At 31.2% G+C, this 24893-nt stretch overlaps 4 protein-coding genes across 5 annotated transcripts; 2 read left to right on the forward strand and 2 right to left on the reverse strand.

Annotated features, from left to right (window-relative positions):
- Positions 1–1550: 1550 nt before the first annotated feature.
- On the reverse strand, positions 1551–9707 carry LOC122401766 (lamin Dm0-like). 2 transcript variants are annotated; one of them, XM_043404117.1, is made up of 9 exons: positions 9132–9707; positions 5728–6040; positions 5280–5572; positions 4975–5169; positions 4615–4846; positions 4286–4507; positions 4090–4194; positions 3550–3608; positions 1551–2217 (listed from the first exon to the last, which is right to left on the reverse strand). In XM_043404117.1, the coding sequence occupies exons 1-8, from the start codon at positions 9533–9535 to the stop codon at positions 3585–3587; spliced, it is 1788 nt and encodes a 595-aa protein (XP_043260052.1). In that variant the 5' UTR covers positions 9536–9707; the 3' UTR covers positions 1551–2217; positions 3550–3584. The 2 variants fall into 2 exon arrangements, with proteins under 2 accessions (XP_043260052.1, XP_043260051.1); XM_043404116.1 differs by lacking the exon at positions 3550–3608 and having other exon boundaries at positions 1552–2217.
- Positions 9708–11125: 1418 nt separating this feature from the next.
- On the forward strand, positions 11126–14974 carry LOC122401799 (uncharacterized protein PF11_0213-like). The gene is made up of 6 exons (XM_043404158.1): positions 11126–12544; positions 12655–12745; positions 12932–14038; positions 14130–14436; positions 14507–14786; positions 14864–14974. Exons 1-6 carry the CDS (start codon positions 11126–11128, stop codon positions 14933–14935), a joined length of 3276 nt encoding a protein of 1091 aa, XP_043260093.1. The 3' UTR covers positions 14936–14974.
- Positions 14975–15992: 1018 nt separating this feature from the next.
- LOC122401770 lies at positions 15993–20829 on the forward strand. Its single transcript, XM_043404120.1, has 6 exons — positions 15993–17616; positions 17710–19255; positions 19366–19576; positions 19647–19756; positions 19826–20200; positions 20288–20829. Exons 2-6 carry the CDS (start codon positions 18119–18121, stop codon positions 20432–20434), a joined length of 1980 nt encoding a protein of 659 aa, XP_043260055.1. The 5' UTR covers positions 15993–17616; positions 17710–18118; the 3' UTR covers positions 20435–20829.
- Positions 20830–22067: 1238 nt separating this feature from the next.
- On the reverse strand, positions 22068–24317 carry LOC122401798. Its single transcript, XM_043404157.1, has 4 exons — positions 24099–24317; positions 23903–24017; positions 23233–23516; positions 22068–22981 (listed from the first exon to the last, which is right to left on the reverse strand). The coding sequence occupies exons 1-4, from the start codon at positions 24234–24236 to the stop codon at positions 22652–22654; spliced, it is 867 nt and encodes a 288-aa protein (XP_043260092.1). The 5' UTR covers positions 24237–24317; the 3' UTR covers positions 22068–22651.
- Positions 24318–24893: the final 576 nt, after the last annotated feature.

Genomic DNA, 24893 nt, shown 5'->3' on the forward strand with positions numbered 1-24893 from the left:
GTATACTTTATCTGTGCCTACATACCTCGTCTATGATTTTCACTGGCTCGATCTACGATATGATAGTTTTCTGTAACAGTAATTCTTGAATTTACAAATATTACCGACTTCGATGGTCGGGTTGAATATGATTCCCAGGGTCACCGTCTTTTAACACGAAGTGCGCTGTAAAACCACTACTTTTATCATTTATTGATATATTGACTTAACAAATTTACTAATAGATTCTAATTTATAAATGCATTTACGAATGAAACGTACATAAAAGTTGGTTTATGAATCAATCTAAAATTTATACTCGTTATTCGATGTCAAAGATTTATTCTTAGAGGGAATGAGTTCAATAATTAAAGAAACGTTAATTAATTATATCTAACATTTGTGAGAAAAAAATTGAGGCAGATTTGGAAATTAAACAATATTATTAATAACATTGAAACTATTGAGAATGGCTAAGTTCACATCATTTCTCAATAGAGCGTACAGACAGACTCGGACAACCTCGGCACTTCTCGTGCCACGAACAAAAGCCGAGCGGGAATTTTTAACGATAATTCAGTTCCAGGCATCATCTCACATGAGCAAGACGTGTTAAGAATAGTTTCTGTTCAAATTCTGTTATTAAATAAAGAGAATACATTTAGTAGTGGAATACGGATTATTATACATCACCCCCTTCACACAATCCTGCTTTAACAGAAACTAATATCACTACACATAGTAATCGCTATACGAACTGGCCTGTCAAGGCCACTTTGCCTACGCCACTGTCTTTTTCATCTTTCTATATTATATTCTTAAATATAGACAGAATGACTTTAATAAGACAGTTTGTGTTGCGATTATTATAATATAAACGAAGATAGCTCATGCGATTAACTTCCTTTTCCGAGAATATTTTGTCCTGTTAATTCATGTATTTTCCTGTTTTCCAGTATATTTTTATTAGCTTATTCGGTATCTATATCTACTTTCTTGTTAATGTGGCGCAAATAGAATTGTTAAATTTCGAAAAATAATTTCTTGTCAATTTGCTACAGTCATATGATTTTCTTTAGATCCAGTTCAACGTGTACGAAACATATTACACGAATTTTTACTCTTGATATCGATGATTAACAAGACACTTAAATGAGCCATAAGATAAGCATAAGTGACTTTGTGGTCAACGTGACGATAAATTATTTCCCTTCACAGCACGAATGAGTAATGGAACGCCAACTAATCATTTATCACTATGTAATTAGGTGCGCCACTTCATATTATCACACGGAGTATACCAAGGTCAGTGTATATGTACATACACATACACGATCAAATCCTCTGCATTTATTAATTATTCACAAGTTTTTAATAACAAAATTTTAATATTTGCATACTTAGTGCCATTAAATTTACCTTTAAATGTTATGCCAAAAATACTTTGGTCTGGTCAAAAAAATATAGTATTGTATATAAATACAATAGAAATATGGTTAATCAGAGATTTTTATTATTGGTATAAATGGTATAAACTCAGATACAATTAACAAAATCATAGTCCGGATGATGGAGCAGATATAACTAAATTAATATAGTATAGATATTTTTTTTGTCAAATGAATATGCTTGAATATTATACAGGCACCACACTCCTATTTCATCCGGGTTTTGTACTTAAAAATAAATACTATTATCTACCAAGAAAAGTGATCTCTTTTTTACATTTGAAAAGGCACGATTAACGACTAGGTAAAAATAAATGTTACGCCAAAAATATATCGGTCTCGATGAAAAAATTTTTCGTGCTCGTTATTTAATAAAGTAGTAACTTCGATACAACGGACAAACAAGTTTTGTACGATGTGCAAGTATATAAATGCAATAATCGTTTCAGTCATCATGAAACTTTTTAAGTTTGATTTAAACAGTATATTACAGAATATTTTCTTATATGGTGTACATATCTCTCTAGAAGTATAAAGTACTAATAGCGTCGTGAATTCTCTTTTAAATCTCTTCTTTATTATTTTCTTAAGCAAAATAAATCATTCAAAACATTATCATATGAATATTCTTTGTGTTGATGAAATGGGCTCGACCTCTAAACGAGCCTCTCAAGTGTTGCTTTCCTGTACCTTTCAAGCATTTTTAAAATGTGCTGTTTAGAGTTCTTAAAATTATTTTATAAATTTGTTTTTACATAAGGCAACAGAATTCCTCTCCTTGGGGATCGGCCTGGAACAAAAAAAAGAATCACATTTCTGTAGAACAAATTAAAACCTCGCTTTTATTAACCCAGACAGCATGGCGTAACTATTATTTATATATTATTCTGTATTTATTAGTTACATAATTTGAAGCAATTATTAATGAATGTTAATCGTTTGTGTAGAATCTTATGACACAGACGTATTTTGCGTGCTTATTTTTGCATGCGTGTAAAAATACATACACACGCACACTTATGAAGTATGCACGCACATATATGATTCTACCATAATTTGATCATAGTGAAAAACATTTTGTACGATGAAATATATTTATAGAAACAATTTAATACTAAACACTGTTGTACACTCTGTACAAATAATTTAATACTAAACACTGCTGTATACTTTGTACAAACAATGTAATACTACAATTATCAGTTTCTTTATTGCTATACAATTTAATTAAAAAGCATTTCCTCTCTGACAGAGGAATTTAATAAATAATTTACACTATTCAAACCATGTTAAATTATGAGACAAGGCAAAATCATCTCATGAAAATATTTCATTATATTATGAATATTTATAACATAATAATATAATTACGTCTAATATTTACACCATATAAAACTTGTTAGAATACTTTTACTTTTTATGCTAGAAAGAAATATTTTCATTGTTGATTTAACCTAACAAGGATTTATTTGTTAAAAATTTTTTTTTACATGCATTAGAATAACAAAATATTTAGCTAGCCTCGTATAAACGCAAATGAAAAGTGAGTACTTTTTGGCTATCCAATTATTGTGTTCAATACATTCAATACAAACTTCAATCAATTTAGTTAAAATATTTAGTTAAATACTATCCTAAAATTGAATTATATTAATTTAATAAAAATATAATATTAATTGACAACAAAAATTATTTAATTTCATTAGCATATCATTATCAACTAGGATACAAAAATTAAGTTGATCAATTCACTGAGAATAAAATGATATTTGTTAATATGTTTTAGTGTTTGGACCTTTTCATTGATGTGTTAAATTACAAATGTATGATAATAATACCAATGGTGATACATTGCATTGAATATGGAATAACTATTGTAAGTTTATGTATGTAATGGAAGCTACATTCATTAATTATATATGTTAAAGACAATGTGGTTAACTATTATATTTTAATAAAAGATTATACTTTGAACACTTGTGAAGTTTTAGTTAAGCGTGAGCATGAAAATAAAGTGCTGTGATGGAGAAAAACAAAGCCAAATAATTCTTTGTACTTGAAGCGCGAATTACATTAATCATCGCCGCCTATTGTAACGTTCGATAAGTTGAAAACGACTTACATAAATCGACTCATCAGAACCATTCGGTCGCCCACTTAATATGGGTAGAGATATCTTCTCTACGGAATAAGAAGATGCGTTGATAACACACACCCCGAATTTACTTATCATACATTTTTCATATTACATCTAATAGTAAAATTAATAAGAAAATGATAATTTTAAAAGAAATTTACAAATATTTATAATAATAATTACTGTAGAAAATCAAAACGTTTTATAGCCACATTGTCTTCGTTAATTAAATTGCTAGAAAGAAACAACCTTTGGAAACAATAAAGTTATAAATAATTTTATAACTAACTTTTAAATATACATATTTGTGTGTCTGCGGCCAATTGCAATTATAGATATTTAAACAATACAAAATATTTATACTATTATTTTCAAATATAAAAACAGTAAACATATATTATCTTCACTCCGATTTAAAAAGTGCCAAAACTAACTAAAACCATTTAACAGCACATACGACTTTCATGATTATTTATTAATGTTCATTCTTATTTTTGTTGCCATACCTAGATAATATTTACATACCTGTTGATGGTGAAGATCCTCGGAAGGACGGAAACCCAAATTTTCTCTATGCCGAGACAGAGATGAGGATAACTGTTGCCTTTTGCATTCTGAAGTGGCCATTTCCTATTTATAAATTAAAAAATTATAAATAATGATTATAACCATTACATGACTTCATATTATCGAAATCCATAATAAGTATGAGAAAGCTTACTTCGCCTTCGTTATTAAGAAGTCTCGTTGTCATAACATCTGCTGTAAACCACTTTTGACTCTTCATGACAATATTTGATGGTGGTTCGTGTGTAGCACCAATATCTGACGACCATACCATTACAGTAGCTCCTGGTTCTATCTTTGCAGTACGATGAAATTTAAATACTGTTTCCAGAGATCCAGCTTTACGAATGATTTGCCACCCACTAAGTCCTACTTCCTGTACAAAATTAAAATAATACATAGACATAATTCAAACAAACTAAAATCTACGGATACTGATATTACACAAAATAACTGTAAAATTATGCTACATGTTTTACTTACTTTACTGCCTTTGTTGGTAAGTTTCACAAATCGTCCTTGAGGATCAGCTTCTGTAACTTCTATATCACCTCTAGCTGTTCCAGATACGCTGTAATCAGTACTGCTACGTTCTTCACTTTCCTCTAATAAAGTACGTTTTCGTTTTCCACCTCTTGAAGGTGTATGTCTTGAAGGAGTACTTCTACCGCTAGACACTGTTGTTGTAGATGATTGTGCAGGCATGATATTTAATCTACAAATAAAGATTATTAACAATACTAATTTGACAATATTTTTTTTTTGTATTTTAGATTATGTTTCCCTTGAAACTAAGCAAGATATGTTTAGAGAACTTTTATTTATATATTTTAATTATTATACCTGGCTTCTTCAGATTCCAAAAGTTTACGATATGCAGCAATTTCCAAATCAAGAGCAACTTTAATATCCATAAGATCTTGGTATTCTTGTAGTTGTTGAGTCATTTCATCACGCATACGTGCCAATTCTGCATCTGCTGATGCCATACTTTCCGCATGACGTGCTTTCTCATTTTCACGTAAGTTTTCCAAATCTCTGTATGAAAATTCATATAGTATTTATTCATTCATGAAAAAATATGGGTTCTGTTATAAATTCAAAGTCGTACATATACGATATCTCGCACATAAATATTACAAAATTACCTGATTCGTGAATTAAGGGCGTTATTGGATGCTTCCAGTTCATTGATTTTTTGATTAAGTCCATCAACCCTTGTTCTTGTTTGTCTCAACTCTTCAACAGCTAAACTAGCAGCCCCGCTGGTACGTTGAGCATGAGATGTCAAATTTTTAATCTTACTTTCATATAATAACTCAATTTCTTCTCTATTAGCTCGCATCTGTCCTTCATATTGATCTCGTAATTCTTGCAAAGATTGTTGCAACTTAGCTTCGTATTGTTCAGCAAGACGACCATCTATCTCGGAGATTTCCATCTGAAATGAATTATAAACGATTTATAAGCAAAAAAGCCATGAAGCATTAAAGAACTTAATTTATGTAAATATCATTTTCTTTGACAATTCAATATAGGTAACAAATTAAACAATGAATAATTACTATACTTAAATTTTAAATTCTAAATATATACCTGTCGCTTTGTTCTTGTTTCTGTCAATTCTTGTTGATAAATTTGATCTTTGAAACTAATATCTTCTTTTAGACTTTGAATGCTATTTTCAAGGACAACACGTTGCAAAGTTTCTTCTCCAAGATGTTTACGTGCATCTTCCAATAATGTTTTTAATTTTTCTACTTCCTGTTCCAATTCTCTTTCTCTTTCAGTCAATCTTTTACGTTCTGCTTGAGACTGATTATATTGTGATTGCAAATCATTGTAGCGAGTTTCATACAATAACAAATTTCTTTCAGCAACTTGCAAGTCCATTAGTTTCTTTTCTAATCTGTAAAAAATCATAAATAGTTAGAAAAGTTGATAACTAAAATGTATGTAACACAAAATATTACGATGAAATTAATATTATAATTCAAATATTTAAATCGCTCAACATCCCATTAGTTATTAAATAAAGAATACCTTACGGTAAATGTTAAAAATTATTTATTTATTGGCATAGGCAAGCATATTTTCGAAATACTATTTTAAAAAATTGTTAATAATTCCAATTTATTCAGTTGTACTTTTGAATCTATGACTATAATCTATAAACATAAAGTGTCGACATTTTTTATGTCACTTTCGAGAAAGTAAAAGAAAGTAAAAATTTGTGCATTCCCTAAATTGTATATAAAAGGAAAATTTCGATCATTCGCGACAGTCCAATAGTCGTGAAGAAGTGTTGAGCTCGCATGTTTCTATTTCAAGCAACGACCCACATCGAGAATTTTATTTTCTACCATAGTGTCTCGAGCGGCCTTAAGATTCCGTTACCCTAAAATTTACGATTTATGAACGTTATATATTAATGTTGTTTGTATATTAATTGTTGTAGATAATGTTTCGGTATTACATGAAACATTTACGAAAACACAGTGTAAAGGTAATTACACATACGGTAAATAATAAAAATATTGAACATTCGATTTTTTTTTTATACAGGCTTAGTACTTGCATAATAAAAAAAAGAATGCATGAATTGAACATAAATTTTACGCATGACGAAATTATTTCCCGAGAAGTGTTGAGTTCGTATTTTTGTACGAGGACACGCGTCTCGTCGATAATGCCATTCCTTTTATGAGAAACGTCCTTTTTTATAATCGCTATAAATGCAAGGTCGGCACTATGTCTCTTTCTATACAATACTGTCGGGCTGATAACTGAACTTTACTACTTTATCTAAATCGTATTAAATTATCGTAAGTTCAAAGGAGAGTCGAAATGATGAAAAAAAGATAAAAATATTAAGAGTATTATTCGAAACTTCTTATAGTATTATTTCGCATTTGTCATCAAATATTATTTCATTGTGTTTGTTATGACAAGCAAATCTTGCGCGTTTAATCCTTCAGCGCACGCGGTAGGACATTTTTGTCAATCGATTTAGAAATCCCGTGAAATATCGATAATCGATTAATTAAATGAGCGAATCGTTTATTTTCTACATTTAAGTGTAGGTCAAAACATGTTATAATTTTCATGCTGCAAATTCGACTGTCTTCTGATCGTTTTTGATAAAAATATAACATCAATCGAAGAAAAATAAACATTCGTACCTGAAATGTAAACGGTATGAATAATATAACTAAAAATGAAATGATTAATATCGTTTCCGCTTTATTGATCCCTACGAAATAATAGTTCTAGTTTGTTTCAGGATTCTACCCGTATTTTTATCGATTGCTCAACGCTTACCGAAAGGAGGTCAATGTTTTCAGTCGAGGTTATACGCGTATACAAGATGACATCACCATCGCATAGTAAGCGTGACGCAATCGGTAGTAGTAACGTCACGTTTCAACTTAGGCACACCCAAATATTGAAAAATTTTATAGTAAATTCCTATTGTGGAATCTCTCTTAGTATTTTCTAAACTTTTTCTAGTTATTTTTCTAGTTATTTTTCTAGCTAATTTTGCCTCTAATACCGTTTTCTTATTTAAGTAATCGGTAATCATTATATTTCGTAAAATCTAATGTACATTATAAATACAATATATTAATTTTCTGTATAAATTTTAGAATTTTTATTAAGACAAAGTACAAATAAAAGAAAAAAAAATATGCACGATAATTTGATAAGTTACTTTGAATAAAGCATGTGTCACGATTCCGTGAATGAATCTCACGCCAGTATACTCGTGTCAAAATGTCTATCGCGTCTGACATTTCTTAAAAATATAACCAGTCAGTATAAGTTCGAATTTTGTTGTAAATGGTATACTACTTATTAAATTGTTTGTATATGTATATTTCGTGATTCTAATTTTGCCACATTACCAGACAACATTATATAAAGACCACACGGATGTTTTTTTTTTCATTAAATTTCAAATTATAAATCTTATAAAAGATTATAAATTATGATCTTTTAAATAACTGAATTAACCATTATATTTAAGTGCACTTAATAATTACAATACTCTGAATAAAATATATATTTTTTGCAATATGATTATTTTTTAGTAAAAGCTGCACTTTTCTGTTAAAAATTATTTTACTAATGCTATAACAAAACCATGGTTACGTGCATTTTATAACACATTTATACAATGAATTATGTGTGAGTAGTGCAGTTACTTGTTATAGATGCATGAAACCATAATGGCATTCCTAAGATATAAATATAGCAATGTTGTAATCACAATAACAACCATATGTGGTAATGTAAACAGAAAATATGATATAGCTTTTCAAAGATCGTACAAAATTTATAAAATAATACTGATTTATTTCAAAGGAACTTGTATTCCTAGAGACTCTTATATTGTTAACTAAAAATCGGTGCATTACAAAATTGCTCAAATTAATATTAATAATACCATTATTTGAATATTTGCACCAAAAAAAATATATTTTTATATTTTAATTTAAACAAACATGTAATTTATAAATAGCATTCAAGCTAGACATGTAATAAATATTTGTAAACATTGGTAATCTCTATCTCTTAAAATATAATAATCCATATCCTTCTAAATTTATTACTTCGTTACGTTAACATGAAAATTTATTTACATATGTACAACATTTATATAGTAATACCATTTTGTAATTCATAGGACTATGTTTACTATAACTTTCTTTACGACAAACTCTATGTACACGCCATATTTTTTGATTTCTTTAAATGTTTGACAAAGAAAAATGCGAATTATATATAATATGCATACAAATTATAAATTATGATACAAGATAAATCAAATTCATAGTAATTCGTGTGTCAACAGTCTAAAATAACAAAAATTAAAACAAACGAGAAAGCATAAATGGTGTAACAGTCTTGATCGTATTCTCTGATATCGAGACTGCATTGACTAATATATGTTACGACGCATTTTAATTTTACAACCATATACGGGAAAAAGTATTTACTTGGACTTAAGTTCTTCTTTGTTGTCCCATAGTCGTTTAGTATCAATCTCGAGCTTTGCTCGTTCTCTCGCAGTGTCATCTAATAATTTTCTTGCATCGGATAATTCATGCTCATACATCGACTTTATGTTGGATACTTCGCGGGTGATAGTCTCCTGGGTCGTCTGAACCTCCCGCGTAAGTCTGGAATTCTCCGATTCCAAATGCCGTACTTTGTCGATGTAACAAGCCAACCGGTCATTTAGATTTTGTAAATCCTGCTTCTCTTGAAGACGAGAATAACGAGTCGGACTTAGAGGACTTCCTGGTCGTTGCCCGACCGGCGTTGACGTGCTGAATTGCGGCGTTTGCACGCTGCTACTCGAGCTGGTCGATATGTTCTTCTTACTCGCTTTTGTTGACATTTTCTCACAATATTTGATCCTTTTATTGCACTATCACTTGTCCGCGCACTATCAAATCATCAACTTGATGCACGATAACACTATGCCCGTAAAAGACGCTTTCAGCGATTAAAAACTACCGAAGCCCAATTCCTCCTACCTCAGTCAACGGAAGAACTGTTTAGCGATGACGCCAACGTTAACGAAACAGCCTTCTTACGAGCATTTTTACATTACGTTAGTAAACGCAAGGGAGCGCTCTGATAGGTTGCGTTTGAGTATAGACGTTGGCCATTGGCCAATCATTTACCACTTCCTTCTAAACGGGCACCAATAGGAAAAGGTTTATGGGCAGTGAAGCGATTGAGCTTGAGGATAGCTTTTACTGGAAATCCTATACCTATAGGAATAAAACAGTTCCATTTTCAATTAAAACTCTAAAACATTAACTAAATTCATATAAACGGTAGTTTCGCTTTATTTAGAATTAGATATAATAATATAAATATAAATATAAATTATTAAATAGTGCTTCCAATTTATGATAAATTAAAAACATTCAATAATTTATATTCAAAATTCTTTGATATACGAATAAATATCTTAACTGAATAATAATAAGCGTTTTGTTGCTTGACAATTTTTTAAATTTCATTTGAATCAAGGTCTTATATTCAATTCAATTACGAAAATATAATTCAGAAACAATGACGTAATTGTCATTCGTGTATAAATATCTCGAAAAATATAGTAGTTTCGAAGCATAATATAGATTTGTATAGAATATATAGGTTACATTACTAATAGACAACCTTTTCTTTTAAGAGAACACTTTTAACGTTTTAATAAATAAACACTATCTCATTATAACTAGAATTTATTAAAATATTGTAAATATTTGGATGCCATGATATCGATGCAATATCAACAGGTGTTATCTAATGATTAAGGGTTGCATTGTGATAACTCATTGATAACGTAGTGGTGTAGATAACACGTGTAATGATGATAATAGTATGAAATAGTATATAATATATTAATATATTCAATAGACTGTAAAAACAGCCACCACTATTCAATTGTAGTATGAATACGCATATTATGTTACGCTCTGGCGAAGCGAATGAATTAATTTAAAAGTTAAACAAATATAGGAATATAATGTAATGAAATGATTAAATATATCCAATTTGGTTATTTTTTTGTTTTCAAACAATTTGAAAGGAAGCAATTTCAGTTTAACATTTAAAATTCTATAACGTCCACTAGATGGCAGTGAATTCGAGATTTTTGAAATGTCTACAGTAAACGTTGATGTCCGTTAACACGTGAAATTGTAGAATTTAATCTCTTACAAACTATAAATGTTTTTTACAAATTCGTGACCAAAAGAAAGTTTATTATATGACGAAGGATAATGCATTTCTTAAGAAAGAGCTGGTGCATTCAAGATCTGTGATAACGTTGTTTGCAAATAATAATAATAATATAAATTGATACTATGAATCTCAGTACATACATTTGTATGAAGTAATATTTAATTTATTTCGAAAGGCCGTACTATTGTTATTGAAAAGAAAATAAGAGATATCAATGCATAAAAACGTGAACATGTGTGATCTGATAGATTTAAATAGCCCCGTCAGAAAGGGCTTATTGAGTTCCCAACTTGCGTCACCTTTAATACCAGTTCCTACAGATACAGCATGCAATAATTGCAATAATCATATCAATGAACCAAACTCTCTAGTAATAGGCAAACGCAATAGCTTGGAGAATAATCCCTTTGATATGGTACTACATAAGACTACAGAATATATTCAAAAAAAGCATGATCCATTTGAGGTGACTTTAAAGAAAGCGTTGAAGCCAAAATATAAAAAGAACACTCCAATAAGAAACTGTTCTTTTGATTTTAAAGATGATTATAGTCTTAAACAAAAAAGATATCCTCAGAAGTTGAAAATGAACAGGACATTAGATGAATCCTTAATTAATAAAGAATTGACACAGAGAAATCTATCTACTAATAAAAGAGTCAATGAAAGTGTAAAATTTGACTTGAATAAAACTAATTTCTTGAGAGATGATTTGAAATCTGATAGTAATAACTCATCATTCTCAAAGAATACTAACAATATATGTGATATTGATATTCAAGTCAATGATTTGTCTATTCTAAATCAGTCTGTAATGAATGATACATTATTTGAGACAGATACAGAATTAAATAAAGAACGAATGAAATCCATTTCACAAAATGAGACATCAATATGTATAGAGAAAGATAAAGATAATATTAATTTAATTCCATCATCTACCACATTTTTAGGAATACCAAAATTTCAACGTTCTTTGTCGGAAACAAAAGATGAATTGTCAAAAAAATCAAAAAATTTAAAAGAACTGTCATTAGTAGAACCTTTAAGAATTAATTCTAGAAGTAGAAGCAGTGTATCTTCTTTATATTCACTTGACCTATTAAATGAAGGATTCTTAAGTAGCAGGAGTTCTGTATTTTCTAGTTTATCAAATGTTTCTTCCATACATAGAATAAATTCTGTTTCTTCTACAAGTCATCCATCAATTATGTTATCAGATGGTACTATTAATCGAACATTTTTAGAAAGTTGTTCGTCTGAAAAATCAGATCTTAGCAGATTAACAGAGCAGATGGATTTTACAAAGGAAACAAAGTCAGTGTTACCAACATCAAGGCATTCAATAACATCAGTTACAAATGTCTTGAATAAAGATCAATCTTCAATATCTGATTTAACAAATCGATTTAATGAATTAAAAATGAAAACTTTAGAACTTAGCCTTGAAAATTCTGCAAAGGAAAAAAATAAAACCACATCTGTCTTTTCTGATGATATCAACACATGTGTATCTGTAACAAAAAGAAGTGAAGAATGTCATACAAATGATAAACTAATAGATGTTGATGTATTTACGCCAGATATGAATTGTAGTAAAGAATACTGTACAACGTCTATTTCGGACACCTCATCAGATTCAGTATTTACTGTAAGCAAATAAAATTAATTTACTAGTACTTTCATAAAGAAATGTAAGACAATATTACAAAAACAATTCGGAAAATATTTTAAATAAATGTACTTATACTTATTTTACAGGAAGGAAATACAATTAATAAGTCGATACTTCATGAAGCAAAAGTTCTTTCAAAAACTTTTAAAGAATTGGCTTTAAAATCAAGTTTGGAATGTAAGTTAATATTGTACTTAATTAATATTCTTTAAAGATATATTAGACTCAAAACGTTACCATTCCTCTAATATGAATATTATGAAACAAAATTATTGATTTAAGTGTTTTAATTAATAAGAATACACAGATGCAATTATATAAAGATAAATTTTTGACAAAATCTATATTTATTTTATGATTTAGCAAGTATTGATGATTTAATGTCAAACAATTTATCATGGACATCAGAGTTATTGCCAGCGTTTGATGATGAAGTTGATAATTTAATTGAATTACCCACGTCTCCGAATGAAAATAATCTAAATTCAAAAAATAAAATAGTTACGGAGCATATACACAATGATTCATATGCAAACAAAAATGAAGAGCTTGTTATTAATACAGTGAAAGAAAAAATAAAAGATTTGGAAACAGAACTTATTGATCCGATATCAATAGATAAACGTATTACAACTGCAACACTTTTATTGGATCTCAAGAAATTAATTACAATAGAAAATAATATAGAAGCAAATAAACTACTAGAAAATTTGGAAAAAGTATTAGGTATTAATTGGGAAAATAATACTGAATTATTGACTACTTACCTCAGTCCAACCAATAATCTATCAAAAAGTCCACAAAAATCAAACAATTCCTTAGAAATAAAAAACGTAACAGAAAACAATATGGAGTTCAGTCAAGAAGATAATTTAACTAATGGTTTGCCAAATGACATTAAAGGATCAGGAATTTGTTCAAATATGAACTTCAATGATTCGAACAATAAGTATTCTGCTAATAATAAAGAATGCCTTAAAGAAATAAATAGTAACGGTACTGAAAATATAAAGAAAGAAACGGACGAAAATGATCTGGATATTCAAAACACGTGTAAAAAACACTCTTCTTGTAAAACAAATGATAATAATTGTTTAAACGAAAAAGTTGCAATAGAACTTCTTACAAACATAGGAAAATTATTAACTGAGCAGACTGAAGAACATTCAACTTTGAATTTACTTAAAAATTTAGGAAAAGTATTAAATTTTGCTTCGAATAATTGTAATGTGAATGAAAATACAAAAAGTGATAATAATGGTATAGAAGCCCAACAAACTTCAAAAAAATCTAAAGCAAAATTTGAAAATAAAACACAAACTTCAATAAAAACAAAATCAGTTAACAAATTGAGTTTGAGTACAATAAGTACAGTTAAAACTAAATTTAAAACAAAAGTTGGTGGAGATATTCCTCATAAAAAGGGACCACTGAAAGCTGTTTTGCCTATAGGAAATATGCAGAAAAAAGGTACGAGAGTAAAAAATGAAGTGAAATATAAATGTTAGTTACATTATTTATATATCATTATTTGTTGAATGTTGTATTTTTTGTGTTTTAGATACCATTAATAAAAAAGCAATTCCAACCACCAGCTCTGTAACGCCGCCTAAGTCGCACAAAATTATTAGTAGTACACCCAATTCAACAGATAATATTGCAAAAAACAAATACACTGTGAACAAATCTTCGCAATCTTCAAAACCAGTGGCATCATCTACTCCAGATTCTTTGAATTTTAAAACTTGTAAAATACAATCACAAATAAGTAACTATTCAAGGAAGCGTAATATTTCTTGTGATATTTCGCCAGTAACTACACGCAGAAATGTTAGTAATAGCAATGGAGTAAATAATAGTCCAAAAAGGTAGGTTTAACATTATTATATTTACAAACAAAAAGAAGATTGTAACAAATTAATTTAACTTGTCTTTTAGAATTAGTAAATTACAATCTCCGAAGAAAACAACACCTAAACGACGCTCATCGAATTCTAGCATTCCAAAATCTCAGACTCCTCCTGTGAGTAAGAGATTAAACTCTTCATTAGATGTTAATCATTACGAGCGATTATCTGAATTGCCACAGCAATCGTATAAATTATCAAATTCTCAAAAGAATTCGCCGGTTTCTTTGAAAAATACTGGCTGCAATATGCAACAGAGTCCTCTGAGAAACAGTAATAAGATTATGCACAAAGTGAAGCCGATCAATTTGGTATATATCAAATTGTATTTTGCTAATAAAATAATTTCATTCATATGTATAGTTAATTAAAATTTATTTCTTAACAGATCTCAAAACTTCGACGGCACAGTGTTGGTACCAATGTAATGGAGAAAGAAAACAATTATATTAATTATTAATCTATAAAAGGAATTATTTTATAATCAATTGTGGTTGTGCTATTAAACAAAAGTAAGATTCGTTAAAAGAACCGTACTTTCGTATTTTTATATTTTTGTACTTATGTATTTTGCAATAAAGTAATTTGTTTAAAATTTAATATAGCAATAATATTCTTTCTGAACTATTCCTATGCAATAAGCAAAAAACAAAAGAATTTTGTTGCTTTATCTGTATTATATTATAGAAGTATATTTAATTGTGGTATTGTTCTTTTAACTGGTAAACACGTTACCTTTATGTTACGTACGGATAGAATGTCTGCGAAATCTTTGTAAAACAAGAAATGGATAAATCTATAAATTTAAAATCATAAGCGAAAATGATAGCAATTAAGATGGTTAATTAAGAAAAACGAACATTTGAATATGTCACGTGCAACGTAACTTAAGATTTGCTTGCGATCTGTTGCGTCAGATCCGTCTGTCTGAAAACAGGCTCAAAAGGGAGCTACTCGGCCGGGAACGAGGACAGCAGCGCTCGGAAATGGCCGATACGTCACGGTCGTTTCTAAAATCAAAGACACAGTAACGTATCATGTGTAAATCGTCAAAAAATATTAGTTACGCGTTCCTCTTAATTTAAATTGATGAAAAATACGTTTACACCACGTACTTGCGAATAAAATTAACGCTTAACTTTTTGAGTTTGTTATATTTAAAAATAAACATTTAAAATATGTAATAAAAAATGAACGGGAGAAACTAGAATTTCCAAATCTTCCATGCGAAAGTGGAATCAATACTCCCTGTAAAAATATTATGTTTTTTTTCGCTTTAACTGTTCAAACAGAGAAACGATAAAATGGACAAGACTATGATTATCGTTCGTTAAAAAAAAAAAGAACAAAGCTGTTATACGGAGAGAAGAAATAAGTCTATGAAAGCGATGCGCAGAAGCCGGTTTCTTGTAGGGTGCTAACAAAGATATCGCCGAGCCTGGACGGACCCGTCCCCGCAAAAAGTGCGCTCCGCGTGTTCCGTACTCCAGCGGCGGTCCGTCCACACTCGCGTGTAGCCGCACCCGGCTTGGCGCTCTTCGGTTTTGTCGAAATAATTCGCGTAAGCGGCCGTAAAGAAGGCTCACCAGCGATGCAAACGATTTTTCGTGAATTGTCGAGAGTGACAGTATCAGTGAGGTGAAGTGCGTCACAGTTTCACAGAGTTCGATCTTTTTGGGCGTTCTGTACTACAAGGAGAGCTGGCGCGGCGCGCATGAGAGGCCGCCTCTAGAAAAAGAGCGCGTCTCGCGCGTTGCGCTACATTGGAGTACACGATACTCGAGAAAGAATCGGAAGGACTTTGGAAATTGTAACAAATAATGCGTTGATCTGATAAGTAATAGTGATTAGATATATGTGTATTATACTTTTCGAAATTGCGAATTAGTGAGAATTTTCGACCGGTCGAACCGGGAGCGAGAGAAGAGGCTGGCGCGCGCCGAGGCCAGCTCGGGAAAAGACCGCGTCTTGCAGGTTCGCGGTGTGTTGCGGTGGGCTATTGTGCGACATAATCGTTGAAGTTTATCGACATTCGCGGAACTGTTGTATATGTCACTGTATACAGTAGATGATAGACCGTCAAAGCATTTTACAAGTAACCCGTGCATAGTGTCAACGCGTACGCGTACGCGGACGTATACGGGGAACGCAACCGGCGGCGATATATCCCGCATGGTACGTATACGCACGTAACTTGCACATGTAACCGTGATATGTACGTGTGGCATGCACATTCGCAGATTGTGGACTCGTGGAATCGTCGTTTGGTCGCGTGTATCGAAGTGGACTGTCGCGAAGCGCGCTTAACAGAGAGATCCAACGCTGTGGAAAACTTGTCTGCGTGCGACGAGAGTGATCGGTGAGAGGAGAGGTATCCGTCGTTCGGCGATTGGCGCGTGGCGTAGACATTCGACGGTCACTTGGCACGTATGTAGTGCAAGTATTCCCCGGTTACTTCGTTTCGTCCCCGTGAAACAGGCATTATTTATGGGTGCATGGATCGGTGCATTTTCACGAGCGAAACAAAAGAGAAGGAACAACCAGTACGCGACCAGTGTGAAGACGGCTCTCTTTGTTCGGTTTAGCGATATTTCGATAACGATTTGTTCGAATTTTAAATCGTGTCTCACGATTGCCGGAAGGAAGTTACGTGCGCGGGCACAAAAGTATCACGACGTCGAAAGTGCGTGCAAAGGGTGTGAAATGCGTCGCGCTGCAGTTCGATGTTCGATCCAGCAGCGGCGGACGACCTGACTTTGTCAGATTGCCTCTCGACGTCGTCGCCGCCGCCACCGCCGTCGTCGTCGTTGCCGTGCACTTCTCGGCTTCAGTCCAACAATGGATCGGCGCAGCTGCGGTACGCGATTCGAAATCCTCTCCCGGTAGCGAACGAACAATAGAAAGTGATCATTCGTGGACTCGCTTGTGAGCCGCGTTTAATCGCTTTGCGCTCGGTGATTAACGCTGAACGTTGTGAAGACATTTCGCGCGTTTCGAATGCGCCATAGATTTTGTACATTATTGACTTCGTCGATCCGTGCAATCGATAATATTGCATCACGTTGACGAGTTTCTCCGGTTGTGTTGCTACTTTTCCGCCAGCAGCAATACGTTCATAAAATTAAGAACAAGACACAACATGTACGTATAGCCGCATCGAGGTACATGCTTTTATTATAATCTGTTACTCGAACTTGTTTATATGCAAATATGATTCTACGCTTGATACAACAGGGTTCGGGGCAATTCCTATCGTAAAAATGATCGACTTTTTTAATCTACGCATCGTTTTAAATGCAATCAAGTGCTTTCGGTATTCACGTGACGTAATGATAGATTGAAATACGTTTCTGACCGCAAGAATTGCGTTCGCACCGCATCGCATCGCACGAATGATTTAGAAAAAGGATGAAGATTGTGCGAAATACGGCAAAGTGATACAGCCAGAAGCGGATACACACGCGATATATAGAAATTTGCCGGTCGTTATGACATCACGCGCGAATGGTACACACATAATAAAGACATGCAAAAAGCACAGTAAAAATCATTTCTGCGAATTGTACGTTGTTATTGAACGTTATACAAACATATACCGTGAAATATCGCATTCTTGCGCAAAACGTTTTATTGACGCATAATAATGCAGCAACACCGGGTAGAAACGCAAATACTCCACGAGGAGCAGATCCTGGAGGCGATAGACCAGTTGCGTCGACGTAAAGCGCGTCCTGACGCTGATCGTATTTGTAATTATTTATTAAGGAAATTTTCCGTAGATGCACGAGACACTATTGCAGATTTGCATCGGTTAATTGAAGCGGAAAAGGTGATACAGGTTGATTATAAAGGTAACACCAGTTATAGAAATGCTTCGAAATGGTCGCGATTACAGCTTTACAAAAATCGGCCGGAGGGTTTCGTGAAGGAAAAATTGAACTCCGGGATGGTGGCGGGTGCTGTGGCCGAGCTCGTTGTCGAGGAGCCGGATTACCTCGATCAAGGTGTACCAGCTTACAGGTTGGTCGAGCAGTTGCTCGATGGTGTTTCAAATCCTACCTCTAGACGTATGGTAGAAGATTTCCTCGGGAAAGAAGTAGCCAGCGGTAATTTGACGCGTCTGTCTAACGGCAATTACTCGCTGGTGGCGACGTCTGACATGACAACCACCGCCGAGCCAACGCATCGAGAATCATTTACCCTCGAGAATGGAAACGCGCGTCGCAAGGAATTACAGACTGTTTCGTCGACGACAGGCGGGCTATACGATTTTGACGAGACAGAAAACTTGACGATTACGGATTCTAGGTCGAATACGCCGAGATCCTCGCGTCAAGCAAGCCCGAAGCCTGATCCACAGATTAGAAAAGAAGAATGTTTCGAGATAATCGTTGGAAGAAACGAGAACACCGAATCATCGGTGGAACACGATTCCATAAAGGAACATGATTCTCAGGAACCGTCGCAAACTTCTATCGAAGATGTGAAAGATGATTCCAAGAATACGGATAATCAGTCTCATAACCTCAAAAGATCATCGAAGGCAGAGCGTAAACAGCGTTTACTTGTTCGAACAGATGATCCTATGGACATAGAGATCAAATTTGAGGATTATCGAAAAGAAAATAAAGAAGAAACAAGTTCGCAAAAAGAAAAGAGAGAAGAGGCTGGACACCTTAGTGAAGAACGGGAAGACGAAGATGCAGGAAGGAGTTCCACTAATCCTTCGCCTACACCATCCAATGCTAATGTTGGCGGATTTCGTAGCGCTCGTAGAAAGGTATTTATTTTAATGATTATAGATATGACAAATTTTGCTTACCGTATTAAATACTTCAACTAAATTTATATATACAATCAGTAAAATGAACGAAAACATGCATGTTTCAGAGAGCAAAAAAAGTGTTTGATCCTTCTGACAATAATCTTGTAAAACGAAAGCGTGGAAGACAGCCGGGTTCTCAAAATAAGTCTTCTTTGTCTCAAGAAACTCAAGATACATCCAAATCAACTGTCAAAGACGGACCTTGTAGACAATGTAGTCTTTGTGCCAAAGAAAAACAAGAAAGTTTGGTTGCTTGCAGAGATTGTACTGTGCGAGGTATGTTTCTTAATATGAAAATATAATAGACTTTTTAAATTAACATACTTAAATTTAAATTTATTTATAGCGCACCCAAGTTGTATTTATAGTCCAGAAGAAATGATCCAAAAGGCAGGAAGTAACTGGCAATGTGAACGTTGCAAGAGTTGTACAATATGTTGTGAAACTTCAGATGCTGTAAGTTGATTAAAATAGATACATTGTTATTTTCAATTTTTTGTATTATAATTTAATCACATTTTACAGGGTCCACTTGCAACATGTTTCACTTGCGACGAAGCTTATCATTATTATTGCCACACACCACGAATAATAATTCCTAAATCAAATTCAAAGTGGCAATGTAATGACTGTAACCAAAAGCAGTATAAAACAAATCTAAACCAGAATATTAACCTGGTTACAAGCAGACCCGATACACCATCAAATCCACCTGTTTTACCCCCAGTTTTAAGTCCTCAAGTTTCTCCTGCCAGAGGATCCTCTGACCAAATGGAAGATGATGGTCCAAGAGATGGAATTGATCCAAACATACCTGATGCTTCAGATTGGACATCTGAACAAGTGTATCAGTATTTTGCAAGACTTTTTCCAAAGGAAGCCGAAGTGTTCAGGCAACAGGTACCTTTTTCTTGCATTTTTTTTTAAATTCCTTTCCTTTTTAAAAATATTTTCATTAATGTTCATCTGTACTGATATATGTTTCAGGACATTGATGGTCATTCTTTACTGTTAATGAAACGGTCTGATGTTTTAAGCGGGCTCGATCTACTTTTAGGTCCAGCATTAAAAATATATAGGCACGTGTTAAAACTTCAAGTGCGAAGAGATGACCCAAAACTTTATTGGCTGTAAATGCTTTAAATACTTAAGAAGTTAAGATAATGTTTAAAAAAGATAAACACTAGTTGTATTGTACAGATAAATTCTTTTTACATTTAAGAATTGTGAATATTTTTTTGATTCGAGATACTTTTTCATATTGTACATATTCTAGTTATCTTGAATTGAAAAAATGATTCTTTAGTATAAAAAATTTCAAAAATACTGACAAATAACAAAAGGATTATTAAAAACTGAAAAATGTTGTTTGTTTTCTATCAAAGTACTTTTGTATTGGATAGTTTATACAGCTTACCATTGATGTAAGTCCCCGTATTAATACAATAGAATATACTTTTTGTTCATTCACCGTAATTGATATTTCCAAAAGGTGCTAATTTTTTTACTTGTTAAATGTTGACATTAACTTCCTGTCCCAAAATAAAAATTCTAAAAATTGTTCTGTTTAAATAAAATAATTCAAACATGAGGAAAATAATAAATAGAATTTATACACCTTTGTATCATTTTTTTTTTATTTTTTACAATACATAGCAAGATAACAAATATTTATTATTAATACAGTAAATTTGTCAATATCCTATGTAAGGAACATGATACTTTGGTTTGAAATATACTTTCTTATACATTAAATATATCAGTATTTACAACATACTCCACCGTTAAATATTTAAAATTCTATTATTATTTTTATAACATAAAAGAAACATATTTTGAGTATTTTTAACCATTCTATTTAAAACAATAAAACTTTATCGATATTGAATAAAAAAAAAATTATTTAATAAAATCAATTTTTATAATAACGTATCCCATAAGTAAACATTGCTTATAAAAATTGATTTTTTTTTAAATACAGATATCTTTTCACCAAGTGATTTATAATAATAACCTATGTGTTCCTTCAACATTGTGTTCGTAACACTTATAGCTATACAAATGCAAATATATTTATCTATTAAATAACATTTTTTCCAATTTAAAACATATTTTTTTTATCATTTTCAATAAACTAACAAAATAACAATATTATAGTAATATAAAAATAATTTCGTTTTAAAATGGTGATGATCTTAGTAATTGTATAATTCCTTAACTGATTTATTATTTTAACTTCATTAAATTATGAACGATTTAACATTTAATACTACAAAGGTAAAGACATTACTACTTTTGTTATTATTTGTAAGCAATGTCTTACATTGATTATATAATTACACATCAATTTACACAATGAGAGAAAATATCAAGTTTATACATTTCAGTATAATGTAGCTAAAGTATGGAAAAAATCTTAAATTATATTTTAATATTTATAGTAATATTCGTTATGTATGTATTATGTGACATACCATACCGCATTTCAAAATTCCACTGAAATAGGATTGTACTATAATATTAAATATGAAGAACACAGAAAATCCTTTATATAAATTAAATATATGTTTTTTAAATAATAAAATAAAAAGACCACATTTTTAGTGCATGAAGTGATATCTGTTTTTTAGTATTAAAATTTGTAATTAATATTAGAACAACCAAAAACAAGTTTTTCTAAATGTGTATAAATTACGACTACAAATTTTGTCTACATGAAAAAAATACTATACAACATATGAATAAGTTTTTAAATGAATGTGCAGTATTTAAAGTTAGAATATTTTCCTTTACTATTTGTAAATCATGTTTAGAAAAATAATATATTGTTATAAATATAAAAGCTTTTGATCGTCATTAAATAGCTAACAAAGTACATAATATGCAGTCTTACATCTGTGCATTTTTTTTTAATCATTTTGCTAGTTTTACTTCGATGATCGTTTTTGTTACAATCTTCATAGAAAAAGAATGTAATAGGTAATAAGAACTGTTATTTTCTGTTATAAAAAACAGTTTTACTTTGTATAAAATAATCCCAGCATATGTACGTTACCATACATTCTTTCAGAAAATATTTTGTATCTTATTTTATAATTTATTTTGATTTTAGTTCTTGTATACTTTGAAGCTTGAATTAAATTTTTAAAGCTTTACGTAAATTTTAGAAGCTTATCTTTAACTATTAATGATTTCATTGGAAACAGAAAGTGCGATTACTTTTTGATAATTGCAATATTCATAAAGCACTAATATACATAATACAAAACACAGTTTATTCAAAACTAATAATATACTTAAATTGAAATAGTTTTCAAAGTTACATAAAAGTTATGGTACTAAAGTACCTAGTTAAACTTTCATATTAACTTCTGTTACATCAATGCTCTCAGAATATTTAGGTGGAGGTTGTTTATGCAATGGTAATTCTGGTACATACAATGCAACTGTAGGAGAAATATCAGACTTCGCGATAAGCATTTTTTTATAAGCATCATTAGGTTTATCAGCAAATACACATAACCAAAATGCAGATAGAGTTGCTGCTAAAAGGGCACATACAAGAAGCCAATGTGGCAGTCCAATATGTCTTGAGGCACATTGAAGCCAATCAGATCCAGGTATTGAAGCTGATTGGTCACTTTCTCCAGAGTAGTCTGATGGTACACCGTAATCCATAGTCTACATTGTATGTATTATTATCAGATTATATTATTTAATACTATATGCTAAATTAAATAATAATTAACTATTTAAAATTAATTTTAAACACATTAAGTGTTTGAAAATTATAGGAAAAATAACTACACATTTTAAAAGCATATATGAGATCAAACACTTGAATTTTATATTTCTAAAATTATAAAAATCATCCACATTTCTATTTTAAAATATCTAATTCTCTGTTTAAATTATTTACAGTTAACACTTACCCCAGCATCTAATGGGACAGTTTTGATATATGTTTGTGGCAGTTTAAATCCGTTTGAGTCCCACCATCGTGGAAGAAGTTCCTTCCGTAAACCTGGATCACTTAAGATATCATTGTCAGGTATATCTGGTGACATTAAAAGTATGTTAGAATCTACTCCTTCCTCTATATAGATAGCAACAGAAAAGAGCGATAACAGATCTGAAATACGCTGCTTAGCCATAAAATCGCAACCAGTACTGCATGCGCAGCGACCTTGTGGCAATGTATATGCCTCTGTACATGCTATAACAAAATTAAATAATATTACCTTTACTCAATTGTGTGAATAAAATACATGAGACATTGTATAATTCTTATCTACTATTGAACAATTATATTAACAAGCTGAGTGCTATGGTAATCTTGAAATGTTTACCATAAATAAATCCTAATACTTGTAAATGTTTTAATAATATTAATGTCATTGGGAATACTGTCAAATGATAAATATATTATTGAAGTATGGAATGTTTCTAGTTCTCATATAATAATTTGAAAAACATACAAATTTTGCTCAGCGCTCAGCCTGTTAAAATAATATTTACTCTAATATGTACTCTACATTTTAAATTACTTAAACAATATTAACTTAAGAATTATAATAATTAATATATACAAGTTTCACGTACAAGCTTTACAAGCGTCTCTAGTGCCATTTAAGCTATTTGGTTCTAAACCGTTATGCAAGTCCACTAGATTGAAGAATCTACATCCTCGTTGACAACACGATTTAACATATTTACTCTGAAATTATAAATACCACATTATTGTTAATCTCTTATTTCCAATATACAACCAAAAAATTTTGCTATTTGGAATACGTACATTCGTGAATGAGAATGGTGTTTTTTCACACAAATTTATACAAGGATCCTCTCGGTTTACGGGTATATATGTATCACTACGTGCAACATTTACGAAAAGTAACAATAAGAAAACGTTAATTTCCCTTTCTTTTCTCATTTCAGAGCGTTACTTCTTTTCAAAGATTGTATTCGATGTGTCAAAATAATTCGTTAGACAGAGAAACTTCACTCGCGAAAGGTTGATAGTTCGCTGAATAATCGAGTAAATATCGATTTAATTATAGTAGGAACGTATCGCATTGGTTGACATATTCGTCGTTTATAAGAACAGACCAATGTTGCCTTTTAATATTACGAATGTGTATCGTCTGCTAAACCTTAACATTTCCGGTGCCCCGATCAAATTTCGAATAAAACATTGTTTCTTTATGTTTAAAATTTTGTGTTGAGCATAAATTGTGGTTACAGGTAAAAAATTATCATGAATCAAGGCTTTAAGAGCTAAAATAAGGATTCATCTTACAAGCCTTTATTTAATATAAGTAATAGAACGATTGAATTAATAATCATTTGCAACATTTACATTAATACTTAGTTTCATATAGTAATATTAATTATAAAAGTATGAAAGTATTAAACTCAAAAAGTTATTAAAGAAAATATTTTTGTTTGGTATGGAGATTTTTTCTTCAAAATGCTATAGTTTCTTAAATTTTCCATATTTTTTGTTTAAAATAGGCTCAGTACCAGTGAAAACCAATCAGTTTCAAGAAAATTTTTCGTTTGTTGCATTCTGATCTCTATGATGGATGCC

Source organism: Colletes gigas, unplaced genomic scaffold, assembly GCF_013123115.1.
Source record: "Colletes gigas isolate AHSC1104 unplaced genomic scaffold, ASM1312311v1 Colletes_gigas_Sc00028, whole genome shotgun sequence".
In the NCBI taxonomy this organism is placed as follows: domain Eukaryota; kingdom Metazoa; phylum Arthropoda; class Insecta; order Hymenoptera; family Colletidae; genus Colletes; species Colletes gigas.